The 15,412-nt window shown below is 50.1% G+C and overlaps 1 protein-coding gene and 1 long non-coding RNA gene across 2 annotated transcripts in view; both read left to right on the forward strand.

Moving 5' to 3' along the window:
• The first annotated feature begins 10,945 nt into the window (after positions 1-10,945).
• Positions 10,946-14,562, forward strand: LOC109292364. The gene is made up of 4 exons (XR_002096105.1): positions 10,946-11,155; positions 11,980-12,162; positions 12,517-12,588; positions 14,441-14,562. It is a non-coding gene; the product is annotated as an uncharacterized LOC109292364 (long non-coding RNA).
• Positions 14,563-14,755: 193 nt separating this feature from the next.
• The window catches only part of LOC109291418 (multiple epidermal growth factor-like domains protein 11), a 15,701-nt gene continuing 15,044 nt past the window's right edge, over positions 14,756-15,412 (forward strand). Inside the window, exon 1 of the mRNA XM_019508439.1 lies at positions 14,756-15,068. Within this exon, the coding sequence (XP_019363984.1) occupies positions 14,756-15,068 (313 nt within the window). The remainder of the gene's footprint in view (positions 15,069-15,412) is intronic.

Raw genomic sequence — 15,412 nt, forward strand, 5'->3', positions numbered from 1 at the left:
AGCAGCCCTACCTCTGGCTGACCATAATTTTGTCAGTCATAGTTTGCTTGCTTCCTCTTCTTAGAGTGTGTGTGTGTGTGTCTTAGTCTACTTTGGTTAGTCTATAAGGTTCAAACCTACCCTGGTTTAAAGTTATCGTAGGGCGCGTCTACATGTCGCCGCATGGTGACATTGCCATGTGTACATTCCCAGTGACATTCCCAGTGTAGTGCTCTGTCTGCTAGGCCATGCTGCATCCCCTCATGCTTATCTCTGTGTTTGCAGGTACAGGAGGGAAGCAGAAACCGCCAGCCCCCTGCCCAGTTGGTCACTACTGCCCACCAGGCACGAAGTATCCAACACAGTACAAATGTGCCTCAGGCACCTGGAGCAATAGGACTGGCCTAGCATCAGAGGGTGAATGCCTGCCCTGTCCTGCAGGATGGTTTTGCATGGCAGGAGTTTCTGTCCCTTCAGGGAGGTGCCGTGCTGGGCATTACTGTCCAGAAGGTAAGTGCTTGCTTTGTGGGGATGGGGGATTAGCTGGGTTTGCTGCCCTGTAAGTGCAGGTGATAATTTCCATGTATTTGTTCATTGTCTGAATTTGCTCAGCCAATGTTCTGCACCAAAACGTTTTAGCCTGCAAGTTGACCCCAGAATACCGTCTGTGTAGTCGGTGTTCGGAGCTCCCCCGTGTGGATCGGGCATGATTTCATGCCCACAATTGCATGAACATAATACTTAGAGTGAAACATTGGGTGCAGATGCTCACGGCTCCAAATCGCTGCAGCACCGGCTGCCTGGGGCAGGGTGTCCTGCTGGGCTGGAAAAGAACCCTCTGCTTCCCCTCCCGGAGACAGTGGCCAGGCTTAGGCTCTGCATCACCTCCTCATCTTTGGGCAGGTACCTGGACAAGCACCCAGTTCCCTTGCCCTGCTGGTACCTACAGCACCAGGATGGGGAATGGTCGCGTGGAAGACTGCGCAGCCTGCCCTGCGGGATCGTACTGCAGTGACGGGACTGCCAAGCCAGTTGTGTGCCCCATGTAAGTGGGGTGCATATGGTGCAAGGGGACCTGGACCCAGTTCTGTGGCTGTGAGTGCTCAGGGGCTGTAGTAGGACCTCAGGACTCTCCCCTGTCCCAGTGGGTCCCAAATCTGTGTATATCAGAAGCGTTTGTAAGTGGAGAGCTCCATCTTAGCCTGCATGTTTCTGATGAGGGGGACTCGTGGGTGTGTGAGCTCTGTCTTGGCTGGGAGGTCGAGATGAATTTACTCAGTCCCTCTGTGTTTCCTCCTGTGGGGCCTCCAAAGGGAACTGCTGTCCTTGGTGACTCTGTTTCCTCCGCTCCATCTTCCCGCAGGGGCACTTTCCGTGCTGAACAAGGAGCAAAGGCAGCTGAAGACTGTATCCCTTGCCCTGGGGGCTATCACTGTCCTGAGCTGGGCACTGTGGCTCCCCTAGCCTGTGGTGCTGGAAGCTTTTCAGTAAGTGCCAAGAGATTCATGGGAGCTGCTGTGCAGCGTAAAGATGAAGTAATGGAAGCTGCAGAACAAGTCCCTCACACCAGGGACAAGAACGGTCGCTGCCCCTGAGTTTCAGGGCTGGGTATGCAGTGAGCTTTCCCTAATCATTTCCCACCACTGCCCTAATTCTAGTGGTAACAAGAGTGGGAGCCTTAGTGTAGACAAGGCCCTGGTGCTATTGCTCTCCTGCCCTTCTTGGAGCAGATCAAGATGACACAGTGGTAAAAATGTTGGTGGCATCTACTGCGACCAGAGTGAAATGGTGGGAAAGATTAAGCAACCTGCAGGCAGGGCCTGAAAGTGGAATCGGTTTGTGCTGTGAGACCGGGAAGCAGTGGACGAATGCGGTTGCTAATTTAGCATGAAGGCTGGGTAGAAGAGTGACCTGCAAGGAGAAGGCCTGGTGTGTTGGGGGCAGCGGGTCTCTGCGCAGGCCAGTTTTCCACAGTTATGAATGCAAATCTGAGGACCTGCACAATTGCAATCCAATTGCCATGGAAATAATCTTCGCTTTAAAAGTGCCAGTTGTGTTTGTTCCCCTTCACACCTCCCGCCGGCCCCATGTGGTTTTGTGGCTGTTTGTGATGTTGATGATTCTCCCTGTCATTGTCAGCATCGTGATGACAGGGAGCAGACACCTCCGCTCAGCCCCTGCTTCTTGGGGAGTAGCAGATTGCAATGGAATCAAATATTCATTTGGCCACGGAAGATAAAACAATGGTGTGGATCGGGGAGGGGGCCAATGGGCGAGACAGCTATTCTCACACACAAGCACTGTGCCTATTCCTTATTTATCTGCTGCTAAACTGTGATGAATAATTCTAGTGATAATTACCAAATTTCCATATTGATGGGAAATGGCACGTCACTGCTATCAAATCTCCCCACTATCTCCATCGGGGCCAGGCTTCTATCGCTGCTGAAATTTGGTAATTATCACTGGAACTGTTCATTAAGATTGTCGAGGAGATAATGTATGACTGGGGGTATATGGGTGACAAATAGACCCAGATTATCTCCTGTCTGGGAGGGGCTGGATTTCTGCACTCCTCTTTTTCCCTGTGCGCTGGTGAAAGGTGTTGGACAGACAGCTCTGGGGACCAAAATCCCTTATCCACACACCACGGGCAGTGGGAGGAGGAGCTTCCCAATTGTGAGGCTCAGCCTTTCCTGCCTCCAGGGTCTATCCGCTGAATTACACGCTGGTTGTTGTGCACAGATTTCCATTATGTGAGCTCTAACAACGGAAGCTGTTTTTCCTGCGTGGCTTTTAGAGCTACCTTGGTGCTTTCTGTAAGAACAAGGGTTTGTCCTGGTGTCTGCAGGCAACATTTCCACACTGCTGCCATGTTTTGTGGGCTCTGTATTTCACCAGCATGTGTCCCCAGGCTGGCTGCATTTCTTTGCCAAGTGTTTTATGCCGGGACGTGCTTGCAAAGTGCTTGGGGGATCTTTTTTTTGTGCTGTCAACATGGGAACTGTGTGTCTCCTGTGCTGTAGGACCCAGGCTCTGCCTTCTGCTTGCCCTGCCTCGTTGGGCATTACTGTGCTGGGGAGCATACCAGCAGGGAGGCCATGCTGCTTGTGATGGTTTGCCCAGCAGGCCTGCTGTGCCCAGAAGGACAGGCGGTTGCTCCAGATGCCAGTGGGAATGCTTGCCCTAGAGGATACTACTGTCCCCAGGGTGACCTTGTAAGGAGATCAGCTTTGGCTACTGATGCTTCCCACTCTCTTGCTGTCCTGGCTCTGCCATTGTGAGCGTGAAGTGGGTTTGGTCTTGCTTCTGCAGCCTTTGCGGACTCAAAGCTGTTCAACTTTGTTTTTCTGGCTTCTGTAATCTCCTGGCATTTGTGGCTTTTGTGGTGCTTTGCTGCATGCAAGGTTGTTCCTAATATAAGAGCCTCAGTCCCTTTCTCCGTCTTGCCTTGCCACTGCATTTTGCTTTCTCCTCTAGCTGCCTGCATGCCAGCCAGTGCCTGCCACTGCTCCAACCTATGTTGCTCATCCACTTTTCAGTCCCTTTTGGGGACTGTACGTGAGTTGTTTACAGAAGACTAAGTTAACACACATCAAAAAGGAATGAATTGTTGTTCTCCTTCCCCCAGCCTCCTCTGCCTGCCTGTCCCCATCAGGCTACAGCCTGATTCTCATGTGGTCCCTTGGGGCCTGGTTGGAGAACACCCAGGGCATCGTGGATACTGCTACAAAGAAATACTAGAAATGATGCCAATTAATTGTTCTAATTCAGTAGAGCCTATTGTCCTAGTTCTAATGCTGCATCTTCTCACCACCACCTATGATCAAGGGAAGTTTAGGTTAGATATTAGGAAATGTTTTCTTTCAAGGAGGGTGGTAATGCACTGGAACAGGTTACCCAGAGAGGTGGTAGAATCTCCTTCCATGGAGGTTTTTAAGACCTTGCTAGGCAAAGCCTTGGCTGGGATGATCCTGCTCTGAGGATGACCCTGCTTTGAGCAGGGAGTTGGACTAGAAGTCCTCCTGAGATCCCAAATTTTGTATGCTTCTATGATCTCTAGGAAAACACAGCAAGTAATGCAGGTCTAATAGAGACCAAGCTACTCATGAGTTTAGGTTGTTGCCACCTTCCTCAGGGTTATCCAGGGTTGGTGAATTTATATGATGTAACATGGAAAAGCAACTCCTGTACCTGAAATCCAATGGTAAAATGCAAGACAAATTAAGCATACAACGTGGGGTTTTCCACCTTTACTGCTGAGTATAGCCTTGTTTTTTGCTGTTTGCTGAGCAGAGACTTACAAAGAAAAGGTATTCAGTGACTGAAGAGGAGAGTCCTGTTTCATACCTGTTCAAGATGGATGATGATAAATAGATGTTTAGAATTATGAGAACAATTTTCTGGTTAAAAGTGTAAAATCATTTTCTGAAGGGTGTAGGAATGGCATTTGGGCTAAAGAAGTGTGTACATCTAAGATACCAACAGAAACTGTGCAGGAGATGGAAATAGATACCGGGATAGTAGTGGATATCGAGTACTGGACATGTACATATTTGGGGGGGAAAAGGGTGAAGGGGGGAAAATGGAAGACACAGCAAAGAAAAGGTATTGTGAGAGGTTAACAGAGCTGTGGAGAGCAACCTGCAAAATATAATTCAGGCAATAAACACATAAGTCCTTCCTGTGATATGGTATTCTATTACAGTAGTAAATTGGATGAAGATTGATCTAAGGGAGTTGCACAGGAGGACAGGGAGGAAGGTAGCACAGTTTAAGATAATGAGCATGAACACAGAGGTGGACAGGCTTTATGCCGACGGGAAGGATGGAGGGAAAGGGCTGAGAGCAGTCGAGACCGTCAGGGAACATGTAATGATAGCGAACTGTGTGAGAGACTGAAGGCAGGCTGGCTGAATCTCGCATCAGCTTCCAAAATGAAATGAGGAATATACTCCTACAGAGAGGAAGTCATTAGGCAGAAAATAACAAGAGAAATGGCAGCAGAAATTGATGGAAAAAGAAACTACATGGAGAGGTCCTTTAGAAAAAACTGCAAAATGAAAGTGGCATTTTATAAGTGGCTTGTCAAAAGACGATTTAAAAGAGAAACGGAGAGTTTAATTATGGCCACACAGGAACAAGCTATTTACAAGAAATATGTTAAAGCAATGATAGACGGGAGGAAAGACGCAAGCCCAGGACACAGCATATGTGGCCAGGCCCTGGGGACCATCAGTCATATAATAAGTGAATGCACCAGGTTGGCTAGAGGTGTGTATAAAAATACAGCATGACAAAGCTGTCAGCATTGTTCACTGGGAAGTCTGCAAGAAGTATGGACTGCATGCAAGGAAGAAGAATTACCTCCATTGGTCAGACACAGTCATAGGGAATAAGACTGTAAAATACCATGAGGTTTTTTTCCCCCAGTCATTACTGCTCTCAAAGTGTATGTGAAAGAGCCAGAGATTGTGTTCTCTATTTGATGAGAGTATTCAATTGAAAATACAAGAAAAGATTGAAAAATATGATCAATTATAGCAGGAACCAAAGAAAATTCAGGGCATGAAAAGTATAAGCATTATACCAATTGTTTGTGGTACATTGAGATTTTATTCAGTGCTGCATATATTGGAAATTGGCTCTATTAAAAGATCCCTCAGAAAGCAGCATTGACAGGCTCCTTTAAAACACACAGGGAGGTGATAACATTCGAAACTCACTGATTCCTTGCTCTAAGCTAGGCCCACGTTAGCTATTGTTTCCCCGCCACACCCCCAAGATCCAGGGTGGGTGAAGTGGATTAAATAATAATGAATGAGAAGGGGGAAAAATGTAACTAGAATAATAGGTGCCCCTATACTAGAGCAATTGCTACCCCTGCTATTGATAGTGCTTGTATGAGGACAATGACGATGAGCAAAAAGATGATTAGTGGTCTGGGAAACATGACTTGGGAGGAAAGGTTGGAGAAACTGGGGTTATTTAGTCTGGAGAAGAGCGAGCAGGGATTTGAGTACAGCCATCAAATACGTGAAAGGCTGTTACAAAAAGGATGGAGATAAATTAGACTTTATGGCCAAAGGGGACAGGAGAAAGAGTAATGGTCTGAAATTGCAGCAAGGGAAAATGAGGTGGATATTAAGGAGCACTTTCTCACTAAGGGCGGTTAAACATCGGAGCAGGTTCCCTGGGGAGGGTGTGGCATTCCCATCCTTGGAAGTTTTTCGAGCAGGTTGGACCAGCACCCGTCTAGGATGGTTTAGACGGGGATGTCCTGCCTTGAGAGGGGGGTTGGACTAGAGGCCTGTGACCTCTTGAAGTGCCTCCCAGCCCTACTTTCTCTGATGCCTAGGAACTGTAGCCAACCAGACACTGGCCAGGACCCTATTTTGCTAGTGCTCTAGAAACATAGCGGACAAAGAGGGACCCTATCCCAAAGAGCTTGAGACACTAGACTCCATACTGAGCTTTAAATAAGGCCTCTGCCGTGGGCTTTCACCCTCCACACTCTGAACCTCTATGGGGTGTCATCTCAAGCTTTGCCCATGGCAGATGAAGATGCAGTCACACACCACCATTAAGTGAATCGCAAAATTCACTTAATGGTGAATGCAGTGAACTGCTGTTTCCCTCTGCCCCTCCCATAGCTGCTACTGTTGGCTCCTAGTAACCTTCTTCCAGATGCTTGCCCCAAAGCCCAGAGTTCCTTCCCTACGTGTCCTACCGCAGATGTTCACATGGTGGGATGTGTTTCACAGTGTACTTTGCACCTCCCTTCCAGGACTTTCCTGCTAGACCTTGCCCCAATGGAACCTATGGTGAGCAGCGGGGTCTGGGCAGAGCTGATGAATGCTTGCCATGCCCTGTGGGGAAGTACTGCTACCAAGAAGGGCCAGCACCTCAAGGAATCACCCATCCGGTGAGTAATCCCCCATCCCATGCACCTTCCTGCAACTTCTCAAAGAAGAGTGATGCTGGAGTGGGGGCACTGGTTATTGGCTCTGCACTCCTGCCTTCCTATGCACCGGGGGCATATAGCCTGTGGAAGACAGCCTGAGTGCTAGCCATTGATACCTCTGCATCGCTAAGGTGCTTTGGCAGCTCTTGTATGACAATCTTGTCTTCAAAGCCCTGGGATAGTCAGATTAGGAAGAGCTGGAAAGAGGGAGCCTCTACTAAAAGCAAAATAGGTAGTGTTTCACTAGCCTGGGCAGAGCCATGCTTGGATTTGAGGGAGATCCCTCCCAAAGCAGCACTCCACTCCCAAGCCAGGTTACCCTTTGCCTCCCACTGAAGAAAGAGTACCCTCCCCAGAACATCTGGCACCAATGGCTGGAGTAGATCTAAAGAGCCTGCAGTGGGCCTGGGATTCACAGGCAGCACAAGGTGAGTGTCCTGCTCCAAGGCTGCCTTGTTTGCACCATCTGCTGTCCTCTCTGTTCATTCACCCCGCTCTACACCCATGCAATATCCCCTGTTTCTAGCTCTACACTCTGTCTCTTCACCCATTCCTTCCACCACCAAACTCCTTCCCCTCTGCTGTGCACCAGTCCCCACACTTTGTCTAAATATCCACATTGCGTGATGAGAGCTGGACCGAGTCTTCCAAGGGAGCACGCTGTTAACACTCAGCAGAGCAAGTACTCAATAAATGGCCATGGCTTCTGAGCATTGACCTAAAAAGAAACCCCCAGGGCGAGCATTTTTATTTTAATGTAACCGGCTTTTATTTTCTCATTTTCTGCCAGGCTCTCGCAGCTGAAGAAGTGCCAGGCTAGTTCTGATCCTGGATGATGTTCAAATCTGTTCTTATTTTCTCTGAATGGATTCCTCCTCTCCCCCCTCAACTCCAAACAGCAAAGGCAGACCCAACACTTACAATCCCCTTCTGGTTTTGCTTCCTAGACTGGAGACTGCCCTCCTGGATACACATGCCCGCCAGGGACTGGATTCCCCTTCTCCTTCCCCTGTCAGCCAGGCTTCTGCTGGGACAACTCCACGGGGGACGGGGGAGACGCGTGCAGAACATGTCCTGCAGGGCACTATTGTGACTCTCCTGCCATGACTGAGCCCAAGCCGTGCCCGGCTGTAAGTATGGCCGTGCTCTGATGAAAGGGGAGGGCAGGTTTGAGGGTGGGCTGTGCTGAGAAGCCTGGGGTTGGTGTAAGTCTTTAACCCTGTAAGAAGATGGCTTTGTTTTGCAGGGCTCTTACTGTGTCCAAGGCAGTTCCCATCCTGAGCCCTGCCCGGAGGGCACGTACAGTAACAGGAAGGGGCTGGCCGGCCCACTGGAATGCAACCCATGTGGAGGGGGCTTCTTTTGTGCTGAGCAAGGACAGACAGGCCCAAGTGGCCCCTGCGAGGCAGGGTTTTACTGCTGGGGCAGGGCCCTGACACCAGTAAGTCACAGGGGGGATTTCTCCCAGTTGGGGTCCGTCCCAATCTGCTCCCCCTTGTTGACCCAGGCATCTCAGCTCTATGACCCTTTGAATGATTTCTGTCCTTTGTGACAAGTATTTCTTGCTGTCCCTATTGGTAACGGGAAATGAGCCTTTGCCTTCCCAATTCTCCTGCACTGGCCCAAAGCTGCAGTGTCTAGGTTGTGAACACGACAAGGGAGCGTTTGCACACAGACAGAAATGCTGCCTTTGCGACTCGAAGAGGAACATGCTTCCATCTGTCTGTCTACCCCGGGCCTAAGCCAGGAGGTCCCCAAATCCCTCCTTTCTCTCTCTCAGTGTTTAAGCAATCTCTTTTCCATGGCAGCTGCCCACTGATGGAGTGACTGGCGATATATGCCCTGCCGGAGCATATTGCCCTCCTGGCTCCCCCTTGCCGATACCCTGCCCTGCAGGAACCTACAGTAATGCGAGTGGGCTTAGGAGCCTGAAGCAATGCTTGGACTGCCCACCTGGGTGAGTTGCCCGTTATACAGAGCTCTCCTCCCTCAGTTTACAGGCCTGCAGATTTATTGCTCATTTGCTGAAAATTGAGCCATGCCATCTCCAGGAGATCTGCAGAAAGCCCAGTTAACCACACGAGCGGCCCCTCAGGCTACTCATCTGCCTGTAGTTAGATTTCCAGACTGTCCAAGTAGGACACCACGAGCTAAAGACTCTCCCCATAAGTCCATGCTGGTTCTCATCAGTGGGACACCATTTGCTGGATAAATGGAGGGGGATATTTATCCCATTGTGCTGTGTGCTGAGTTCCCAGTGACAGAAATGAAAGTGGGGCACAAGATTTTGAAGGACGTTGAGTGGCCCCTATAGTGGCTGCGAGGGTTCATCCTCTATTACTTAGATATCAGAGGGTGAACACGCATGGAAGAGGCAGAGGGTGAAAAGTGATAAAAAATAATTAAATTGTGGAAACGATGCCCAGTTTTGACCTGCTTAATCCCTGCAAAATCCACAGTCATAAGGACTCCCCCAGCCCATGTCATTCCAGCCACTCAGGAGTTTATTGTTTTAGGGCAATACTTTCCTTTGGAAAAATCAGTGTCTTCACTGAAGACGTGTTTTCCAAGCACAGGCTATACTGCAATGGGGTCAACAGCCAGGCTCCCACTGGACCCTGCAAGCCTGGCTACTTCTGCACCGGAGCTGCCAAAACTGCTCTTCAACAGGTGGCCATGGAGGGGCATTATACACTGGCAGGAGCTTTCAGACCAGAACCATGCCCTCTGGGGAGTTTCCAGCCTGTAAGTACAGCCCTGTAAGGTACAACCTCCTTTGGGTCCACAAAGCCTTCAGAGTTGTGGTAAGGTGAGCAGATGCTGGTGAGATGTTCGCTTTGGACCAGATGCAACCCTTCAGCTTCACCCTCAAGCCCCATGCGGCACAGGCTGCTCACGTGACTCCCATGGGGTTGCTCTGGAGCTGGGAGGGTTTATAGGACATTTGCCAAGGATGACAGGTCTAGCTAGAAGCAGTACAATCTCATATACATGGTCTGATTCCTGCTGCAATCTCTCTCCAGGGCCGTGGTCAGTCTCTGTGTAGGGAGTGCCCGGAGGGGACCTTCTGCAATCGAACCGGTCTGGCTGAACCTGTGGCTTGTCCCAAGGGGCACTACTGCCCAGCTGGGAGCACTCTGCCTCTTCCTTGTCCGGTGGTAAGAGCCAAATGTTTCCCCCCTACTCCATATAGGTGTTCTGCTGTGGAGCCTCCTCACCCTCAGCGGGACTCAGCACCTCTCCGTCTGTCTGCTCAGGGCACTTATGGAACAGGATCCTGCACACCCTGCACACCAGGCATGTACTGCAGCATGGCTGGTCTGGCCAGGCCAGAAGGACTTTGCCAGCCAGGATATTATTGTGTCCAAGGGTCCAGCAGCCCCTCCCCGGTGAGTTGTGGTCTCGTTTGACAACTCCCGTCCCAGGTGGCCGCAAAGGACTTTGTGCCTGATGGGCACTTTGTTTCCCTCATCCCAGGTGGGAGGTCCCTTTGGTGATCTTTGCCCCCCAGGGTATTACTGCTTCGCTGGTACAAAGTCCCCGAATGAGACGCCGTGCCCTGCTGGCACCTGGAACGAGCACAGGGGAGCCCAGGATGTGAGCTGGTGTCTACCCTGTCCTTCTGGGTTCTTCTGCAATGTGACAGGCCAGGTTTCTCCTGCAGGATTTTGTGCCCCAGGTGAGACATGGAGGGACCTGCCCAGTCACCAAGGAATTCACTCCCCTCCTCATTACAGTGTCACATACTGGGCATGGCTACACATTCATTAGTGCGCCAGAATTACGGTGCATTACGTTTCGTACCTGTAACCACACCGTAATCAGTGCTACCATGCATTAGCACAGTTGAACGGGTTTTTGGTGATGTTAATGCACAGTAGATGTATTCTACTGTGCATTAGCGCATTAGCACAGGTTTTGCCGGCCATGCTAATGCACAGTACAATTAGTCGTCTGCACATTAAGCGTCTCGTGAAGACGTGCTGACTTTCTGGTAAGTGCTCTCCCCTGCTTAACACACCAGCCGCAAGGCAAAGCAGGATTGAGATCCTATGTGTGTTCTGCTTTCAGGCTACTACTGCACAGGAAGGACACGGACCCCTAGGCCAATGGATGGTATCACAGGGAATATGTGTCCTGAAGGACATTACTGCCCTGCAGGCTCCAGAGCACCCTCCCTTTGCCCAGATGGAGAACACAGCAACACAACAGGTCAGGGGCTTGGGTGAAGATGGGATTGCCGCAGCTGCAGACTAACTGGGAAGGAGGCACAATTCCCTTTTGAGTGGCATGGCTGCAGCATTATCATCTAGTGGGATGTGCCCACTAGGGCAAACTATTCACTGGTGTTGGGGGTTGGAAACCCAGAGTCCAGAAGAACTGTGTCCATCAAAGACACGTGTGTGATGAGCACGAACCCCCCAGAGTGTGGTCATAGGTAATCCTGCAGGTAGAGATCAGCAAGGCAGGGTCTCCCTCCATTGAGATTGTGGTGGGACAGTCCCTTGTCATGCAAGCTCGACTGTCAAGGCATTAAAATACCTCCCAGAAGACCGAAAAGGCTGTTGCACTGTCACACATGGAGGTTCTGTATGATGGTGAAGAGGCAGTTGTGAGTTGTCCTCGCTGTGTTTGAGGACTGTGGTCAGTATGCATCACCAGGTCCCAGCCTAGCCTCTTGTTCAACACTAACAAAGCTGAGAAATGGTTAACCAGATTTCCTCGCTGCTTTGCCTGCCACCCAGCGGTTGGACGTGGAGGTGAGCAGAGCTCCTTTTGGATGAGTACCAAGAATCAGGGATACTTCTCTAAACTTCCTGAACCTGAAAGATGTAGCTGGTAGGCAGGACGAAATAAATGGTCTCGTGATTATTGAGGTATGTCTGGAGACACTATAGTCTGGAGATCTAGAAGAAAGCTCCTCTACGTGTCATGTCGAGGTCCAAGAGTGAACAAGCAGGGGAGAGTCCAGCAAAAGAACAGTCATTTTTGCTCCACTCGTACTTTCTCTGCTCTTTCCTGAACTGCCTGCCTAGGTCAAGAGAAATGTTCCCCTTGTCCAGCTGGATTTCACTGTCAGAGTGGCATAAGGCTTCACTGTCCACCTGGCTTTTACTGCCCCCAGAAGACTGGAATCAGTTTTTCTCCTTGTCCACCTGGGACTTACAACCCATCTCATGGAGTCAGCCAGGCTGAGAGGTGCCAGCAGTGCCCTGCAGGTAAGGAAACCTCTCAGAATAACAATTCTCCAGTTCACCCACCCAGCAGACTATGCCACTGGAGGGAGATCCCTATGTGTACCACCTCCCAGATCACTAATGCACAAATTTTACCTCCAGGAAATAATTCTTTCTTCATGCCATACTGTCAAAATATACCTGGTGTGATCTGTAGGGTCCCCACAGTCTTCTGAAGGGGATGGAGTTGGTTGCATTGGGAAGATAATTGTCCACCTCTGAGGATGCTGTGATGGGATGTCTCATGCACCGACTCTCTAATGCTTCAGAGATGAATCCTGCATGCTCGCTCTCCCCATCCAGTGAGAGTCTCTCCATGGTATTTTATTTTTCCAGGCATGTTCTGTGGAGAATGGGGACTGTCCTCTCCGAGTGGGCCCTGCTGGCCAGGCTTCTTCTGCACTGCAGGTACTTGGCATTGCATCCCCAAGCACAAAGGGAAATTCAGGAGGGGAAGGCTAAGGCCCTTGGGCATTTACTGTTACTCTTTGTGCTCTTCCACCCTTCCAGCTTAATTGGCTCTCACTCCTACTGCAAGGTGAGAGCCACAGTGTCACTGAACATGAGGTTGGCAGAAAGACCTTGGATGTAGGGCTGGCAGTTTTGTCATTGTTAACCCAGTGGCAGGGCAGGGAGGAGTGTGGTACTGCTATGTTAGCACAGGATAGGATGCCGATGTGGTAGCATTAGTAGGAGGGAGTGCCACAGAGATTTGGGGGCTTGAGGCTGTGAGAAGAAGCCTTGGCACGTGTGTGCTGACATTTATACAGAAATTGGACCTAGCCTTTCAGAAAGGCAAGATGCTAAAACTTGTGGGTGAACCGCAGCCCTACTCAGTATGGCTGCAAACTACAAAGCAGTTATAGGTTTCATCTACCTGGCCACATGGATCATTTTGGATGCTGTCACCAGCTCCCACAATAATTGGGGGTTTGGTCCTTTTACAAGATTTCATGAAAATCTCCATGTCCATTTAAGAAGCCGTCAGTTTTTACCCCTTGTGATTATTGCAAAAAGCCTGAAATGTGATCCAAGTTCTCCCCCGGGTTCAAAGCCAGAAAATGAAGCAAATGAACCCATTTGAAAACAAATTGTGATTTTAAAGGCCTGCCTCCTAATTTTGGGTTCCTGGGGCTTGGCAACACTGCTTCCAGCCTCGCCAGACCTAGGAAAATAGTATTGCAGGTCGTTACCAGTCCTGTCTCCCCAGGGAACGAGTCTCATGAATATTTTATTGAGGCCAAGTCCAAAGCTAAGATGCTTTTGGATGTAAGCCCAGGTTGAGGAAATACTCACAAGCAGGCCTTTGTCTGTGGTGTCTGCTGCATTAATGCAAGGAAAGCTTGTGTTAAACACAGCGAGTCCCCTTGTTTATAGCTGCCGAGCGGCTCACAAAGCAAAGCCCTGCTTTGGCTGCAGCAGGCTGCTCACTTTCTAATCAGTATTCAGGTCCAGGCACCACAGTGGGGGCAGTGACTTTTTGCAGTGACTTTTCTCCAGCCACACCCAGCATGCTTACCTAGCTATAACAGCTTCTCTGTGCACATTGCCTTTCAATAGCTAATTCCTTTTGGATCGCACCAGGGATTAGGAGTCAAGGGTCCTAAATTCTAGCTCCAGATCAGGCAAGGAGCCCCTCCATCATCTGCAGCAGGTCACTCGCTTGCTTTGGGCCTCGGTGTCTTCTTCTGTCAGGTCAAAGTAATGATTCGTGTGACTTAAGAAAGGGCCTGTGGGACTTAGTAAACCCCTGTTTACTTTCAAGACCCTACTGTGGTATCATGCTATGTGTCATCGTCCCCTCTGGCATTTGCCTCCCTGAGGTGTAAGCACTCGCTCTGCTCATTGTGGTGCTGCAGCATGAAGGAGCCCAGCAGGTCCACTCTTTGCATGCTGAAGGGATGGAGACAGGCCCCGTAGTGCAGCCCAATGGTCATTTCTCTCTCAGGTAGTCTTATGGGCACGTGACCAGCACTGGAGTCAGGCAGGCACGTGACATCTGCTTTGGGGCGCACAGCAGGCTCACTGTGCTTCACTGTGACATTCCCTAACATGACCTTTGGCTGGTGCAGACATGTCCTGACTGCAACATCTCCTTAGCTCTGCAGACCCATAACAGCCATCCTGTTCTCTGCTGCCTGCAGAGGAAACAGCTCTGCAGCCACAGGGACCAAACCAGCTGAAGGGTTGCAGCATTTCTCACTCAGGATGCTGCTGCTTTGTTGTTTAGTTTCTAAATCTGCTTTGCTTTTCATTACAGGAGCCAGTGTCCCAGATCCTAATGGAGTCACAAACACAAGCAGTGGAGGGCCATGCCCACCTGGTCACTTTTGCCCAACTGGCACCAGTATCCCATTGCCCTGCCCAGCGGGCACGTACTCAGACAGGTGAGCTCCTTGGCACTGGTCTACAATCTGAATGTCTTTCTGTTCCCCTTATGATTTTTCCACTGATGCTGCAGTCTCTTGCTCCATCTTGCAAGCAGTTCTGAGGCTTACTCTAGAAGTAACAAGTGCAATGCAGCCTGCTTCATGGAACAGGTGGGTTGTGGGGCTCTGGGTTTGCTAGAAAAATGATGGCGCTGCATCCAGTTGTGGTAGGTTGCAGCAATGGGAATTTTATCCTGAAAGAGCAAGTTGGCTCCTATGACTGGGAATTGCTGGATGTGGCTCCCGAAGCTCACTGTGAAGGGGATACCTGGGTCATCATTCTCTTCTTTCACATCTACACCTCAGTTGTTCTCCCCAGGCTCTACCTTGGGCTGGAGTCCAGCTGCACCCTGTGCCCACCTGGTTATCACTGCAGCTCAGCGGGCCTCACGTCCCCCTCAGGACCCTGCTCAGCAGGTTTCTACTGTCTGTCCGGAGCCTCCTCCCCATCACCAGCAGGTGAGACATCTCTGCATGACAAGTCATGCTGATTTGCTGTAAATGGCAGTGCCTTTGTCTGCCTATGGCACAAAGGGTGGTATTTTAACTTGTCCACACTGGGTTCTTAGCCTTGCTTTTGGCTCTAACCTCACTTCACAGGACTCCCTCCCCCCTCCAGCCTCTCTGTCACTGGCCGACCCATTCCCTTGCATCTCCCAAATAGCCTTCTTCTCACTCAGGAGCTGGACCCTTTCATCAGCAAAGGGGCTGTGTTGTGTACTCATTGCTCTTCTGTATCTTATTTTAGCCATGTCCCATATAAGCCCTGCCTGTTTCCCACTAAGTAGCAGGTTTAAGCTGCA

This window comes from Gavialis gangeticus, unplaced genomic scaffold, assembly GCF_001723915.1.
Source record: "Gavialis gangeticus isolate Ggan-Ray unplaced genomic scaffold, GavGan_comp1, whole genome shotgun sequence".
Lineage (NCBI taxonomy): Eukaryota > Metazoa > Chordata > Crocodylia > Gavialidae > Gavialis > Gavialis gangeticus.